The sequence below is a fragment of the Acanthaster planci genome, linkage group LG15 (assembly GCF_054643075.1).
Source record: "Acanthaster planci isolate LZ-2023a linkage group LG15, COTS_SCS, whole genome shotgun sequence".
Lineage (NCBI taxonomy): Eukaryota > Metazoa > Echinodermata > Asteroidea > Valvatida > Acanthasteridae > Acanthaster > Acanthaster planci.
Genome location: NC_141791.1, coordinates 6,496,016 through 6,513,025, shown reverse-complemented (window position 1 = coordinate 6,513,025; position 17,010 = coordinate 6,496,016). Strand labels below are relative to the sequence as shown.

General features: G+C 41.3%; 2 protein-coding genes across 5 annotated transcripts in view; both read left to right on the top strand.

The window, feature by feature from the left end:
- The first annotated feature begins 857 nt into the window (after window positions 1-857).
- The window catches only part of LOC110984689 (uncharacterized), a 42,643-nt gene continuing 26,490 nt past the window's right edge, over window positions 858-17,010 (top strand). Inside the window, exon 1 of one of the 4 annotated variants that reach the window (XM_087146431.1) lies at window positions 858-1,007. The gene's annotated coding sequence lies outside the window, so the exon portion shown is untranslated. Of the gene's footprint in view, window positions 1,008-16,617; window positions 16,694-17,010 lie in introns of those variants that run through there. The other 3 variants (XM_087146434.1, XM_087146432.1, XM_087146433.1) reach the window with 3 other exon arrangements.
- On the top strand, window positions 5,557-7,671 carry LOC110984616 (uncharacterized). The gene is made up of 2 exons (XM_022244974.2): window positions 5,557-6,275; window positions 6,801-7,671. The coding sequence occupies exons 1-2, from the start codon at window positions 5,763-5,765 to the stop codon at window positions 7,035-7,037; spliced, it is 750 nt and encodes a 249-aa protein (XP_022100666.2). The 5' UTR covers window positions 5,557-5,762; the 3' UTR covers window positions 7,038-7,671.

Genomic DNA, 17,010 nt, shown 5'->3' with positions numbered 1-17,010 from the left:
GGGTGTAAGACGTGGGCGGTACGCTTGTAGAAAGCTGCCGTCACGTTGCCGAGCATATCCTACATTAGCAAAAACTCTGCACCCCGTAAGTTCTCTCCCAGCCTCTAAGATTAGTGGACAGAGATGCTGCTAGGAATGGCCTAATTCTTCCCGATCGAGCTGCGATTATACCTCGTCTGTAGATCCTACTATGATGCTGTTAGGCCAAGACGAAGTCAATGTGTATGCCGTCTGTATATTAAGTTGTTGCGCTGGGACCACAGGCCATTCGACCCTGCTATGTATGTTCAAAATGTTGGCACGGCCTCCCCGTCTATGAAGACATTACACCGTTCCTGTCAGTTCTAAAAACATAGAAGATCTCACCACGATTAGCCACGCCCTTCTGGTATTTTCAGGACGTGGTAAGATCGTGTCTCAGTGAGATAGATGTGAAGCCTAAATTTGGTTTTGTGCCAATCAAGAACGATGGATTAGATATGCGTGCACCAGACCAATCGCAAGACGCAAATTTAATAGTTTTGAGCAATTTGGATGCGATCAGGTCCGACATTGGCACTACGTAGCCGCACTGCTTTGCAGAGGGATGCCTTTTCAAAACGGCTAGTTTTCCCAGTTAGGGAAATAACCCTCGTGTTAGGGGTAGCTTGCTTTGGGTGAGAATTTCGCAAAAAGTCACCGGTCAACCGATCAAAATTGAAAGGAAAATGAAAAGCAACACGTTTAGCATCACGTTTTCTTTGCAGCCTAAACAGTGAGTACTTTAAAAGAATTCTGAAGTATAGGGATTTGTCGCTGGTGTTTGTGAATCTATTTATCGGCATGCACCCATAAAGGTGGCGTGGCTTACTGGTTGACAAGTGCGCGATGACGTCAACGCATAGGCCTAATCCGATGATGTGTATTCACTGGAGAATAAAAAGAAATACGTGGTGCAACATTGCATCCCTTAAACTCAATGCACCGCTCATAGTAAGCTGAAGACCACTGAGAGACTAGTGTTTTCGGTAAGTTTGCCAAACTGTTCTTTGTTCTATGCTCAAATATGAAAAGCCGCAACTGTACTACTACAGCCCTTGAATTCTTAACTTTGTGTTTCAATAACTCTATTTTCATCGTTTGTTTCTCTATTTTAAATCGCACTTTGGATTCTTTTTGGTTTTATGCTGAAGACAAAGTTTTGCGAGGAAAACTCAGACGTCACTCCATAATGCACTGAACCTCATCAGTGTCGCATTAATTTGTTAACTCTGTGACAGTCTGTCCTCAATCCTCCCGTTTCAGTATGATTTTTTGCACACGCTGTGTGTTGAATTAATTAATGAACAGGGTTTATTTAAATGTTTTGCTATCGTACATTTCCGTTTCTTTTGTAGTAAACTAGGTCAGTATATGATGATCAGCCAGCGAGTGTTCTTTGCTCAGAGCAGTGTGTTGGGAAACAAATCCAGCAAATTTAATTAATGAAAAAGTGTAAGCCGAACAGTGTCTGACATTGTTTGCATCACAGCGTTAGTACTATATCACTGAACAACTGAAGATTTTTGGCTTGAACAATTTTTAATATTCAAAAAGTGCCCCTTCCAGAAGATTTCTAAAAAGTTTTCTTGCATTGAAGAAGAGTGTCAAGATGCTTTAGAGATGAGTCTCAGATGAAATTCATCGCATGTATCCTTGAATGAAAGCCAAAGACGACCCCAAGCCCGGCCCTCGCATTTCAGAATATTCTGCAGGCACTGTTAAGTGTTAATGTTGGTCTTGAACGCCCACACACACCCCCTATGGCGCATGGGGGTTGTTGGGCGAAACCTTGCATTTATCTCTTCATGCACGAATACTCATTTCTCTCCTTTGTGAGCAACGATTCCTCCCTGAAGTTTTCCTTTCGCTGTATGACATCCATAAATGCATAGGGTACTCAACAAGCGCCCCTTTACTTTGGCATAAGGGCCTTCGATAGATCAGCCTTATAGACTCTCGTGTTGGCTACTGTATGGACAACAAATCAATGAACAATATCGACACATAGATCTGTTTACACAGATAGTATACATGTAGATCGAAGACGCTTAGTTCGAATTTCCAGGTTTCCACGTAATTTAACAAGGCAGTGGGTTCACTCATGTCGTGTCCAGTAGGTCAGTGCTCTTTGGTTGTTCAAATCATGGAGGATGAATACAGAAGGAGTTTGAACTGCCCGGGCTATAGCAATTACCGCTTTCTGGCATGTCCGGTATTTCCATAGCCATAGCGAATGCTTGATGCACCACCTATATCACAAACATAAGCCCTCTTTGTACCCCATGCTCATCGTGGCAACTTTTCGCTGGTAATCTGCATCGTTAAAACGTTGTGTACTGCAGCACAGGAAGTTGAACGTTCATGCTATCGTTGGTGCTTGGTATGATCTGACAACAACTTCAAGTTTAATGCTTGCACAGGCTTTGATTAGGCTGTGTGCCCTAAGTGTTCGTGTTCAGTTGTTGCCCTTATCAAACGCTTTCTTCTAGAGTTATTTTTGGAATAAATAGCCAAATTGTTTGTAAGATATTGTGTTTTATTTGAATCATTTTCATTACGGCATTTATACAAAGAGATCAATTCTTTTGCTGCAGTCCAACTTGGCAGAAAACGCCAAGCCGTTGGACGTATAGACAAAACTGCCTTGGGTATTTTTCTTTTTTACTTGAATGTTTGTAATGAGTTTAGATTTGTGGAATTTTTTTTCTTGGTTTTGGCTTCATTCACATTAATGCCATTGAACAGCATAATTATATGAACAAATATGTTTCTGCTTGGTTACTGCTTGTATCTAAAAGACAATTGGTAAAGTGCAAGCGCAGAGTGGAATTATTATTATCATTATTTATTTGGCCTTCAACAACAGATACAGAAAACCATACAAAATACATATTCATACCAAGTTTTAAAGAATTTGGGTGTGGCACAGCGAGTTCTTAGGGGTGCAGTGAGATAAATAACCCGGCTCTTTGAGGGTTAAATCGATTTTTTTGTGGTCTGACTCAGTTGTTACAAATTTGTGATTCCATTTGAGAATTAGGGGCACAAATCCCCAACAGAAAGTCAATTTAAGACACTGCCTCTCTGTGGCAAAACGAAGCGCTACTATAGGGCATAACAAACTCTCATTCATTTTTAATGTATGGCGCGCAGTTGCTATGTTCGGAAGGCCTACCACATGGGCGTCATTAGTTTTACTGTTTTATTCCACCGCCACGCCGTTCCATTCGGCAGTTTGGCAACATCGTCATTCAATGTGTAGCGGGCATAATATGAAAATTATGACACCTGCTTACATTATTTATTTGTTTACTAGTTTACGCCATTTTATTGTCAGCCAACCAGTGGAGATAAGTGCGTTTCCGGCTAAGTTAGCGAAAAGGTTTTAACACGCTGTACAAAAATACAGATATCCTAAATCTAAAGGATACATATATTTAAAAACAACAAGGAAAACCCAGGGATTCTGTTTACACAAGAAATTAATTAACAATAAAACTAAATGAAGGGCGTAGCTTGAAGTTCCGTTGAAGTTGGGGATGACTGGCCCTAGCTTCACTTGGCACTAAGCTGGGATTGTTGGCTATGTGCAGATGGTGTGTAGGACTCGATTGCACAGTCTCTCCTTCCCCGGCTTGAGTAAATCAGGTGTGGGGAACACAATGCATGCGACTCCGCTTCAAGTCACTCCCTGTCCAGCAGTACATACAGCTCGATAGGCTCACTGAGGTTACTTTGGTGCCTCAGTACTAGTGGTGTCTTTGCCTAGAGCAGGACAGGGACGAATATGTAATTGTGGCAGGTTCAATGCAAGGAGAGATCACAGAGACAACAGAACAGTCTCTGTGGAGTCCAGTAGCCAAGTGGAGTGAAATACTAACTATACTAAGTAAAACAGTTGTATGGACTACCAAAAGTGAAAGTCCCTTTAAAACACTACACTGTGTGTAAGGTTGTCATGGTTACCAGTGCCGGTCAATGCCTTCGTCCACCTGGGTACCTCATTTGTGTGTGTGGGTTGGTCTACACAGAAATGACTAAGGTGCTACAAGGACACTATACCAAGACCGGTGTCTTAGGAATTACAAGGTTACAAATGTTGCGGTCAAACTTTGGAAGTCTAAGTCCGGGAAATATGAGTGAATCATAATCAGGAGGTAAAAGTTAATTAAGATTAAACATTAAAATGTCAAAGTTCTGGGCAATCAAATCGATTTAAAGCAAAAGGAATACACATCAAAAGATTAAACACCCGGATATAAGAACTGAAATAGAATAAAGAAAAACTAACTATTAAATATATGGAACTATGGTAAAAACTAGATAAAGGTGAATCAAGTCAAATGATTGAAACTTATCAAGTAATAAAACACAGAAGAATGTTGCAAATTCAAAGACTTAACTTGTACAAGAGGGAAATATCCCTCTCTTCACTTTAGTCAAGGGAATGTAATTATTCAATGTATGCTAGAAGTAATATATCATAAAAACCTAAGTAAAATAATATTATACAAGTAATCCTAGGAATCACGTCTTTCTAAATTAAGTTTTACTTAATTTAGACAAGTCGCCAGAGATCTTTTACATGGAAATGGTAAACTTCCAAATCAATGGAAACTCATACAACAAGTTAAATTCATTTAGTGTTCTGGGACTAGGAAGTCAGAATGTTTGGACGGATCGTGGAAGATATCGCACAAGAAATGGTGTTTGTATCTGGAAACAACAGAACCTTAAACAGATGTCAACATGGATAGAACTTCTAAAATAGACTTTGGCTTGAATCAAGACGTGCACATTCTTTTACTCTTTCAGAGCACTCTCAGCCAAAATTACAATGACTGCAATTCAGAAACGCAATATGATATTGACCTATGACGACTTGGTCTAAACGTTGAAGAATAGACACTTCAATCTAGGCATAAAAGTAAGACAAAAGTATCCTCAAACTCACCTAGAGCAGGACAGGGACGAATATGTAATTGTGGCAGGTTCAATGCAAGGAGAGATCACAGAGACAACAGAACAGTCTCTGTGGAGTCCAGTAGCCAAGTGGAGTGAAGGGTCACTGGCCACTGAATTTATCTGCTCCTCCTCAAGGACTCTTGTGGTTGGTTGCAAGTTCTGCTACCAACCTGCCCACACGCGCTGCCAAGCAACCCACACATTTCGAAGAAACTGCATGACCTAACTCTGGGGGAGTTAGAATTTCAAAAAAAAAATGGGGGGCACAAAATTCATCCTATTACAAATGTGTCAATTTTGACATTCAATTCGCCAGTATTGTTAATCAGCTCGTCATTAATTTTCACGATTGCTTTGGGCGCTTTCACCACTGAATTTGGAAATTTCACCATTCCATTCTGCAATGTCATTTTTCTTTGTGAGCAATTTCCGAATTCTATTTGGCAATATTCCCAGCCGATTCTACTGTTATTCGTCGTTATTCGATTAGGATTACATGTAGGTCAATGATTCCGACAATGTAGGATTACCGACGTTCGCTACGGCGTTCCATACATTTTTGTGATGTTACCTTGTGTCATGCATGGTGCACAACCTATATTCAGCCATTTATACTGAACGACAATACCGCTTTGTAATTGTATGTCAGCGCGTGAAGTGACTGGATAACGCTAAAAAATCCGGCAACGTAGCCAAGCTTCCTTATCGCACTGATTACTGTCCAAACGTGAAGTTGGGAAAGTGTTGGTCACAGTGCACCTGAGGCTTCTGGGGATATGGGTGTTGTTCTAGGCGTGGAGGCTGCCGTTGGAGTAGCAGAGGCCGTAGAGGCAGGAGCAGCGGCCGCAGAGGCGGGCGAAGCGGTCGCTGGAGCTGCCGAGGCCGGTGAGGCGATCAGTGCTGGCGCCGAGGCTGGCGCTGAAGCCGGGGGTGAAGCTGGAGCTGAGGCGGGCGAAGCGGCAGCCTCGGGCGGCAAAGCCTTGTCTCAAATCGTGGAAAGGATCGGTGTTGCGATGGAGAAGCTAAACAAAATGATCACCGAGTATGTAGCCATCGACGCTGTCTTCAAGGCAGCGAGGGCTATCTTGGAAGCAATCACCTCGGATCCCGCGGCCAAGGCTCGGGCTGAGAAACTGGCCAAACTAATCGATGTTCTGACAAGTTGCTCGAGCCTCATGCAAGATCTTTACAATTGGTTGAAAGATCACTCCAACGACACCACCACCCTTCAAGGAATCGATGTTCCGCTGAGTGGCATACTCTCTAAGTTTTTGCCAAAAATAGGAGCGGTGCGTATGCATTTAACCTCCTCTGTTGAAATCATGGTGCAATAGGCGTTTATTGCTCTTTCAGCTTTCTTCGTGTAGCCAGTTTTATCGTCCAATAAATACTATCGACTGTCTTTGAGTTTCAAAGATGTCATACTGTTCGACAATAAATTGTGAATTTCTGCCGCCAGTAGAAATTGCCAGATCATTGATGTGATTTTCCTTGCTTATGTCGCACACAAAAAATGTTGTAAGAAGATGTGCAAAGTGCAAAAACCGAGAATCCATGCATGTGGCACAATAAAGCGACAGTGAAAGAAAGCTCAGACCACTTAGCTTAGCATGTTCGCCTCCCATCAAAACCTGTCTTAATCCTTTCCTCGACGACTAAGCTTGAAATTTTAACTCACTCACCTTTTACTTTACAAAAACAGCAAGTTCTTTATGCCATTAATCTTAGTCAAGGTGTGCTGTTTACGTTGCGAATTTGAAATCCTTGATGGAAGCAATACAAAGGATATTATCCCTATGTGTATGATCATACAGGCATCTGGAGTCCTTCAGAGTCTCTCGAAACAAGTGTCAGCGAAGAACCTAAAGAAGGAGCCCGTGACAGACGGCGAGGTTGATGTCTTACGGCACGGTCTGGACACCGTGGCTCAGAGTTTCCAGGCGCTTGTTGCCTTCAAGGACGAAAACGTTGCCAAGGTCAAAGCCCTGGCAGGCTTGCCGATCAACGATTCAAAAGTAGCCGCAATTACCGATAAGCTATCCACAGTTTAGTCATGCTCTAGATCTGGCCCAAATCCATGGAGCTGACTGTAGCTCCAAATAATGCTAAGCAAGGCGGGAACCCGCAGCGAAAAACTTCATGGATGTAATTTTGGCTGGTAACCCTTTTTTCAATTGACGAGTAAAACTTTCTTGTGCATCGGAAAAGTTTATTCTTATTAACAGTAGTTCTATAGAATGGTGTCCTCATTGGTAATTCAATTGGTTATCGCTGGAAAAGTTAAATTTTTCTATCTTGATAAAATTACTGCTTACCAAAATTACTGATATACGCCATTCCTTTTGTAATTATTAGTTTCATTTTTTTACAGTAATTTAACTTATGACCGCATAATAAAAACTTCAGATGGCACTATGCAGAAGGATATTTAACAAAAGAGAGGAAAAACGAATGTAAAATTTCGGTTTCAAAAGGCACGTATGAAATCATCAGAGACGCAACGTAGGTCGGCCTCGCCGTAAAAATTTTAGAGAATTTCCAAAGTTCCCTGGAGATGGGAATAGTTTTGAATTATTGTCATATACTATAGAACTTATCAATTAAAAAAGGTGAAATTGTGTTGCATGCATGATAGTAACGTAATGGATTAAGAATAAATTCAAGAGCAAAGCGTTTGTCAACTCAGTAACTTAGAATGTGGTATTTCTTGTAGCATCTTGTAGCATGTTGCATCAACGAGAGGCTTAAACCTGTAAGGTACACTCTCAAGGAAGCAGGCCATATACGCAGAATTTGGGGGTTGGCAAAAAGAATGCTCGTCCAAAATTTTTCAAATTCGGCAAATTTAAAAGCTGGTCGTGGAAAAACGGGGGGAGGGGCTTGGTTCAATGGTTTCACTTTCACGATTATAGCTTTACATATTCAACTTTGAAAAATACCATTGCATGGCGAGCAACACCAGCCAGGTTCGACGATTCTGCTTTTGAAAATCATTGAGAAATTGACATTTTGGAAAGCAGAGTGCGTAAGCACCCTCCGAACACTCCTGCGATCCCAATGAGGATCAGGTACAACCATGACACCTACCTCTCTTGCTGCGTATTTCAGTCTGCATGAAACCAAGAGCCAGAACTATCCACTACTGTCAGCGTGCCTTCGCCAGGGCAGCACATTTGGAATAAACTCCAAGTTTCACTCCGTCAAATTACATTCTTGGATATCTTCAAGAAAAAACTGAAATCTCATCTTCTTTGTTAGGATTATTTCAATTGTGCTCGAGTATTTTGTATGTTTGCGCCTTGATCGGTTTTCTAGCTAGACAAGTGCCCTATATAAATCTACATTTTTTATTATTATTATTATTATGATGTGCAAGTTCCAGTTGATCTGTCCTTGTGCACAGAAGGAAACAGGTTCGAGTTCTGGATGCACCCTTATACAGCGTCGTAAAAGATTTGTCCGGTGTATAGATATGGACCTTCGTGTCAACCGGGCTTCAGTAGTTACAAGGCTCGACGTACCTCAAGTTTGGCCAGTTCAGTTTAAAACGTTCTTTTCCCCTGTCCTGTGGGAACACTATTTTGAGAGCACACAGTTTACCCACTTGTATTTTATGGATTTGTAATTGTAGTAATGTAAGGCCAGCAGGTTGTATCAGACGTTAGTTAATATCATCATGAGCCAAGAAGGTTGATTATGTTGCCAGATTTGTTGGTTCCTATTTGACCCTGAAGGTAAAATGTAAAATATTTAGCGTCGATTGAAAATAAAAGGGAGCTTTTACTTCGATTTTTAGATCATGGCATGCAGACTGATTTTTGAACAATCGACCGCTTCCCAATTATTCTTCAAGATGGCGTTTGCAGACCTCCAAACTGATTCAAACAGACAGTAGGTGGATTTCGAGGCGTGGCCTATTCCTTACCTGTGCATGTTTTGGGGAAAGGATTAAGTGACGGCCTCGAGAAAAGGTAGGAAGGGATTCTGTCTGATCAGGGCAATGATGTTGTCCTTCCCATTCATCCAGGTAAAGCGTCGCTTTGGGGATATCCATTTGAGGCTGAGCACAGGGGACCCAAGGCTAAAGGCCAGTTCAAGATTTCATGCGAAGATTTGTTTAACAAGTTTGCATTATGTAAAGTGGGTTTCCAGGTAGCGCTGTTACCCTGTTGCTCTGAATTTTCAGGTCCTTGTGCAGGTATCGCAAAGCCGTGACTTCAGATTCAGCCTATTCGATCTGCAGATTATTTTGACGTCTCAAAATAAAGACCTTTAGTGTTGGTGCAGACTTGATCTAAGATTACTCTTGCTTCTTATGGTTATCTTAAAGACTCTCAAAGACTTTCTTCAATACCTAGACATAGTCATAAGCTGAAGTTGTATGCTGGAACCGCGCCGCACCAGAGTTATTTGAGTAGTAGAGAAGAGCCGATTCTGGATCACACGCCCCTTTTTGCCCGGTTTTTGCTCAAAGCCCTTGGGTAGTACATCGACCCAAAAAATCGTCAAAACAATTTTGGTGGGGGAAAATGGGAAAAAATGGGAAAATCCAGGAATTGTCGTGAAACCCCAGTTTTTGATCAAAGCCCCTGGGTAGTACATCGACCCAAAAAACCAGGGAATTTCCACTCACCTTTTGACCTCGGCGCCGCTCGCTTTGCTCGCTGACTAAACAACTCGTGACTAGCGCCGGGGATTTCCACTTCACTGACCTTGAACTTTTAACCCCGGCTGGCTAAACAACTCGTGACTAGCGCCGGGGATTCCCACTCAACTTTTGACCCCGGCTGGCTAAACAACTCGTGACAGAAATCCCGCCCGAATAAAAATGATAAAAAATTTTAAAAACCTATATATAAATAGAACATGTCAACTCAAATGTATATCGTCTCAAATGACCACGAACGTCTAAATGCCGGCAACAAAAACCCAAAAATTACTTATGGCCCCTTTGACTCTGAAAACTTAGTCATTTTAAGACCTGCAAAGAATTCTTCTAAGATTCTCTATTCTCACGAGGACCAAAACAAACGATTGTTGATTAGGCTTGAAGACCCTTGTTACGGTATCAACCCGGTTTACAAATATGGCACTAAGGAACCTACTGGTCAAGATCAAATTTGTTATCAAGTGTCTCCCGATACCGAATCGCTGCTGTTATGTATAAATGAAGGAGTTTATAATTATTTTGAAAAATTAACAGATGATATCCTGGAAGATCTCTCTGTGATTACGCGTAACTCTTTTAAGGTGTCTCAAAAACTAGATGACATACCCGATCAAATTAATTACTTATTTAAACCGGCTTATACTGATAAAAGTAGGATGTACGTTAAGATTGCCTATGATGCCTCTTTGGTGGATAAATCGTTTAAAGAAATTGATCGCTCTCTTTTTGCTAATAAGAAATGCCAGGCGATCTCTTTGATCTCTCCTAAAGATATTTACTATGGTGCACACGGTTCACTTTCTTGCGGCGCGAGTGTTAGGTATAGAGTTATATCGGCTATGCTAACGGTTGAAGAAAAATCTTACCTTTTGGACGCGTTTGATTAAATAAAAGTTAGTGAAAGTCAATTTAACCTCGGTTATCCCGGGGTTAAATTTTTTTACTTTAAATAAATAAACTCTTATATAAAATGACTGATGCGGAACTTTGTCACTTGCTGAATCTAAAGGAAGTACACATAATTGGGGCAACGAGAAATGTTCAACCGAGGCCACCTTGCGATCACCAAATACTTGAAACGGGTGAAAGATACACGTGTAAACATTGCGGTCAAATTTTTGGGTGGGTTTCTTCGTTCGGAGCCGCAGACGTGGGAGATCGGTACTTTAATCATCACGTTTGGAAGAAACCACCGCCGCCAAAATCGAGAACAACCTTACAAAAATTTAACATTTGTTTTCAAAACGGCGAAGCGGGTGAAATAGAATACAAGTTGAACCAAGTTTTAAACAGTAAAATCTCTCGAGGTAAACCGTTGGAAGCTTTAATTGCAGTCTGTTATCAAGACGTCACTGGGGAAATCGAATCTGAAGTTAAAGACCTTTTTCAAGTCTCGGATAAGCACTGGAAAAACGCTATAGAGAAGTTTAACCTAATATAAAACGTATATAATAAAATGGGGACGCACACTTTTCACTTGACCGAGAACCCGCAGACGTTTAGATTGAAAAACGAGATCAACAACACAAAAGGAGACAAAGTCGTCCGAGTAAAGAATATTCAGTTTGAAGCTGGATATTTTAACGTAACAAACGCTACTGAAATTGAGTGGGATACAAACTTGGACGGTAGGCCAGCGGGGGTACTTGGCGAACGACCACCCGGTATGCCCTCAGTGGAAAGAACGGATTCATTTCCCAATCTAGAATTAGTACAAACAGCTAAAAACAGATTGATCGAAGCAAATAAAAGAGGCGAGTTAGCGGAAGAAATCAGAATAATCGCTGATGAAATTGAGCAGCTAAACCAAGAAATCGCAGCTTTAGAAGATCAGTTAAACCAAAGACAACCATCAGAAACGCGAGCTCGTTTACATTTTGATCTCGACGATAAAAAAATTAAATCAGCTTCACTGCTCGAGGGGCAAAGACAAGCTTTAGATGAAATATACGAAGGGAATCCACCAACTCGACCTACCTCCCCCAGGAGACCCAGAAGAGAATTAACTAAAAGACTGTTTTTGACGGGGCTAACTGAACCTATATACGACAGACTTCATTCGCAAAGCTCATCCGAACAATTACCCGAGGGTCAAAGAGGAAGCATCGTGGTATCCCCCGGTTATTACGGCATAGACTGGTTTCACTTTTTGTTAAACTCGATACCGGGCGTTTCTTTTAAGGTTCACTCGGAATCTAAACGGGTGACTTTGGCCATTACGGACCCCAATCTCAAGTTGCGACTAAATAAAGAAGTGTCCAAGCTATTAAACTTACCCAAAATAAAACTTTTACCCAACGTCATTTACGAAGGCAATTACGATTTAAACCCCTTGAAACTCGCGTTTATTCATTGCAAACAATTAAATACATTTGATAACTTTTATAACGGGCGGACTTTAGACTTGCTAGACGTGATAGCTACCGAGCCTAGCACCCGTAATCACTGTGAAACGCCTAAAAAGTTAATAGACAGGAACATCAGTGAATTGACTTTTTCTGTTAAAAATGACAGAGGTGAGCTCTTGAATAACATCGGCAAAATTTTAATCGAGTTAGACATTTTTTAAAACGCGTAATTATAAAAGATGACGACTAACATATACCCGGAGTTGACTTTAAACTCGGTTGAACAAGCGGAAACAAAGGTTTACAGGCTAAGAAAGATCGAAGAAATTAAATCCCAAATTCAAAAAGAACGCGACGCGAGGGAAGCTAGTTACAAAAAGATCAAACGGCTCTTAACCGCGCTCGGATACGTAGAATATGGAGTAGAAGCACTGGGCGCCACATCGGCAGCAGTAGGTATTCCCGCCATCTTGGGTGTCATTACCGGTCCCGTCGGACTCGTGATGGAAGGAATCGCTATCGGTGCATTTGGTTCTTACGCGATTCTAAAGTACGCATCCCGTAGACTCACCCACAAAACTAAAAAACATGACCAAATTAGAATGTTGGCAGACGCTAAATTAAACACCATCGAGGAATACGTATCTCACGCGATTGAAGACGGTGACATATCCCAGGAAGAATTTGTCCTTATTTTATCCGAGCTGAAAAAGTTTAATGAGATGAAAGAAAAGATCAGATCGCATACGTCTACAAAATTGGAAGAAACTAAAGCTCATACCAAAGAAGAATTTGAACGTCAAGTCAACGAAAGAGCAGAAGCGCTAGCCAACGAACGGGCGGCGGTTTTAAAAAAAGATCTTATGAAAAAACTTGGCGAATAAGTTTTACAAAGTCGGTTGGGTACGAAGAGAATCCACCCGCTTATAAAAACTTGGTCTACCCAACGGCTCCTCCTTTTTAAAATTCTTTTAAAATAAATGGGAGGCAATTTTAGTAGTCTAAATATTTTAGTAATCGAAGACAATTCATTTACAGCCGAGTTTCCAAATTTAACGCACGCGTATAAATTACCGAAAGTAACCACGGATGAAGCGGTAAATAGGTGGTCTGCCGAGTCGATATCGTTTTACCAAAATCAATTTAATTTCGCGGTCTATTGCGCGACGACGGCCTGTGGTGTGGGTTTTGATCTACTGTCTGACCCTAATCCATATGTCTCGGCTTTATTTAACTTTCACGTGTATTATACCGTACGAAAAATACTTTACGACTGCGTGATGCCCATTCCGAGCGACGACGTATTTGACGCGTTACACAATAATTACGACCATCGGAAGTTTACCGACACGTGTCTTTTATACGGAGTAGACCCGAATAAATCGTACAAACAAACGAGGGACACTTTGTCGAACGGATTAGGCACAGCTTACTACTACGACAATGGATATATACCCGTTCCGGGTAAAAACTACGACGCGCATGACTTACACGTAACCAACGGTAAATATGCGGGATCTACTTACATGGGATTTGGATGGGCGAAGCCACCTAAAGGCTCCGGTCACGCGAGCACATACACAGTTACCTGGATTTCACAGTCGGACGCGGTTACTCTGGCCTGGTGGGACTTCGTTCCTAAAAAGTCTAGGTTGACGGACGTGGGAATCACCAAGGTAAACGAATCTATTCGAGCTTACGTCTACGCATTACTAGGGGCACAGGCGCAGACCAAGACCAGCGTTTTGGCTACCGGCACCGGATTAGACGCGCGACGGCAATTTATTACGATCGTAGAATCTTTAATTAATTCGGGTTCCGATTTGGAACAGTCGATTGACCAATATCAGGATTCGCTACAGTACGCAAAAACGCCTTTAAACTTCGTAGTTGCCCCAGGTTTGTATCTGGTACCCTCGGACATGGACTTACGCATCGGTACGTTTGAGGGGTATAACAATAACTTACAAGTCGCGACTGAGGATATGAAGACTGGATACGTACCGAGTTTGAATAACGGAGCGAGTACGAGTACTAATGAAGAAGTGTTACCGGGGAAGCCAACTGTAAAGCCGGTTTTTAGTAAGCCTTTAGACGCACACAACGAAGAGAAATTGTCCTTGACCATCGGAGCCGTTGCAGTGGGTGTTGTCGGGTTTATATTATACAAGGTTTTCACTTAAACGAAGCGAAGCGGAGTATGAGCGAAGCGAGAACGTTTTGAATATTCCCTCCTAAATCTAGGAAGGAATATTTTTTTTCCTTTTTACACATTCTTTTGTATGTACGTCAAAAGCAAAACACCCGCGCCCACGAACAAGGTCCACACGTGCTCTGCCACCCATCCGACCGCTTTACTCGCCACGTTAAAAATCCAACTCAAAATGCTACCGATGATCCCGGGTAAAGCTCCTAATGCACTCAACCCGAGTTTCTTCAATACGTTTGCTAGGTTCCACAGTTGACGTTTGATCCAATCGGTGACCCCGCCCTTGGAAGGAGGAGCAGGCGTTGGTTTAGGTGCGGGTTCAGGCGTTGGTTTGATCGCTCCGCCAGTTCCAACAGCTCTGACGCTGGCAACTATACTACTAACGATGGTACTTATCGCTAAACCAATAGCCGTTAAAATGCTAGCTATTGTGATACCTTGTTCTCTAAATAAAATATTAATTCGTTCGCGTAGTGTTAAATCCGAATCCATCACTGCCGTAATCGTTTCTTTAATTTGATTAATTTGACTTCTCAATCGATCGGTATTTCTATTGATGACTTCTAATCTACCCCGTCTTTCGTCTCGCAAGTTGTTTAGTTGTTCTTGGAGTTCTGTACGTTCTCCTTCGGACGTCGCTTCTTCTAACTCGGCTTTGACCTGTTGAATTTTTGCGTCTAACTCATCTAATTTACCTTGATTTAAAATTAATTCTCCGTTTACCGTTTGTAACGATTTATCTAAAGCGGCCAACTCGCGGTAATTTAATCCTTCTGTTTGAGCTTCTGCGTCACGGGTGAGGTCTTCTATGATTTCACTTACTTGATCTGCGGCTTCGGGTAATTTTTTTGACTCAATTTGTTTTGGTTGAATTTTGCTTAATTTTGATCGTGCTTGTTTAGTTTTTGTACCATAGTCGTTGAATCCTAAACCACGTCTTATAAAATCTACGCCTTCGTATCCCAGAATGGTATTGAATTTAAGAAATTCATTCTTATTTTTTTCATAGGTTAAAAGAACTTCTCTACCTTCAAACTTTACGTACAAGCGACCTTTACTATCTAAATTAAAAATATTTGGATCCCTAATTCCCGGAGTAAGCCTAGTATAATATTCAATCTCGTCATAGAACTCGTTCATTCTATCTTCGGTTAATGTTTGTCGCGATTTTGCAAGAGATTTTTTATCTTCTTCTGAACCGATAAAGTACTTTCCCACTTTTGAGTCGGGGTTACCGTAATAATCGTCGTCTATAAAAGACGTTTCTCCAATTGAGTCATCTCCAGCTTGATCTTGATCTTGATCTTGATTTTCATCTAATAGAGGTATGTCCTCGTCGTGTCCTCCCGTTGCCATTTCTTTTATAATAATAAGTTTTTAAGCGGTGAGTAGGCTAGCGGGTAGGATACCCTGCGCCACCAACCAACCTTGGGTAAAGAGTGCACCGCTGGACAAAGCGGTTAATTTTAATGCGTCTTCGGCGGACAACTTATTGAAATCCGGTGGTTTAATTTTAAATAGCTTACTCGACAGCATGGCGTATCCGAGTGAGATTCCTGAAACGACGGCACCGTGGTAAACCGTATTGGCGATTCCGTTTACGTCGATTGATTTAGCGTTACTCATATTTAATAATAAGGAACTTTTATTCCATATCTAAAATTGGTTCTTGTTTGGGAATACTCGCTTCTTGCTTTGGCTGAATAATTTGTCGAGTGGGTTGTGAACTGCTCGACTTGTTTCTCCAAATTAAGTAGAGAAGAACCCCCGCAACCCCCAACGAACCGAGTATCAAGCTTCTGTTCTCTGTAACCGTTTGATAGATCTTATTTTGATTACTCTCTTCACCGTTAGCTTCGTCCGCTAATTTCATCTTAACGAGTTGTTGCTTCATCTTTTTGTTATGTTCCGCCAACTTCTTACCTTGTTCTACACGCTTCGGATTTTTACTTTTGGTGATAGTAACTGACTTAACTACCTTCTCCGGTTGACTTTGTTGTTGGCTCACTTCCGTTTCCGTTGACATCTTCTTTTATAATAATAGAACTTTTGTTGAATTCTAGATGTTTAGTGGTAATCAACATAGCTGTAAGTGGAGACAGGTAAACTCCATATTTGTAACAAACCTCGGTAAGTAAATGACCCATCGTTTGACTGATGATCGGGTCGTTGTTGAGATCTTTAGTAAGCGCTTCCTCTGATTTTAAGTTGACGTTGAATCCGAGTAGATCGATCGGAGTAGCTATTCCTAGTAGACGAGAGTAGAGGCTCAAAATCGAGTGACCGAGAGTTTTAACGATTTCTTTGCCAAACTTAACTTCGTAGAGGTTAAATAATTTTTCTTGTTCTTTTGGTGATAGAGCTTCAATTTCTTTTATCGTGTATTCTTTGCCTAAGTATTTTTTAGATTCACCCGAGGCAGCTACCGCGCAGAGTCTATCCTTTACGTTTGAGGTTGAGCTGCTCGCTCCGCTTCGCTCGGTGAATATGCTTTTTATGTCTTCCATTTAATTATATACGTTTTAAATTTGTTGACCGTTTGTTTGAAGCAAAGATATTCGTAGGTATAATAAGTCAAGTTAGCTGCAATAACTAGCTGGATAAGTAGTTGAACGTATTGTAGCATTGTTATCATTTAATTATAGCAAATAGAATTTAGCTATAACTGAGTTGACGTAACCCAGTTATAGCAAAAGGTAAGCAAAAGACAACTAAATTTAACTAGTTTTATAGTGATGGTGTGAGTGCTCGATCTCTAGTTTATCGCTCTTTCTAGCGAGGTTACACTTTAAACAGCA

Bases quoted from the DNA above. Each gene is read 5' to 3' on its own strand.
- LOC110984616 (XM_022244974.2), top strand. From the start codon at position 5,763: ATGGGTGTTGTTCTAGGCGTGGAGGCTGCCGTTGGAGTAGCAGAGGCC. The intron at 6,276-6,800 runs GTGCGTATGCAT...ATGATCATACAG, and splicing joins TTTTGCCAAAAATAGGAGCG to GCATCTGGAGTCCTTCAGAG.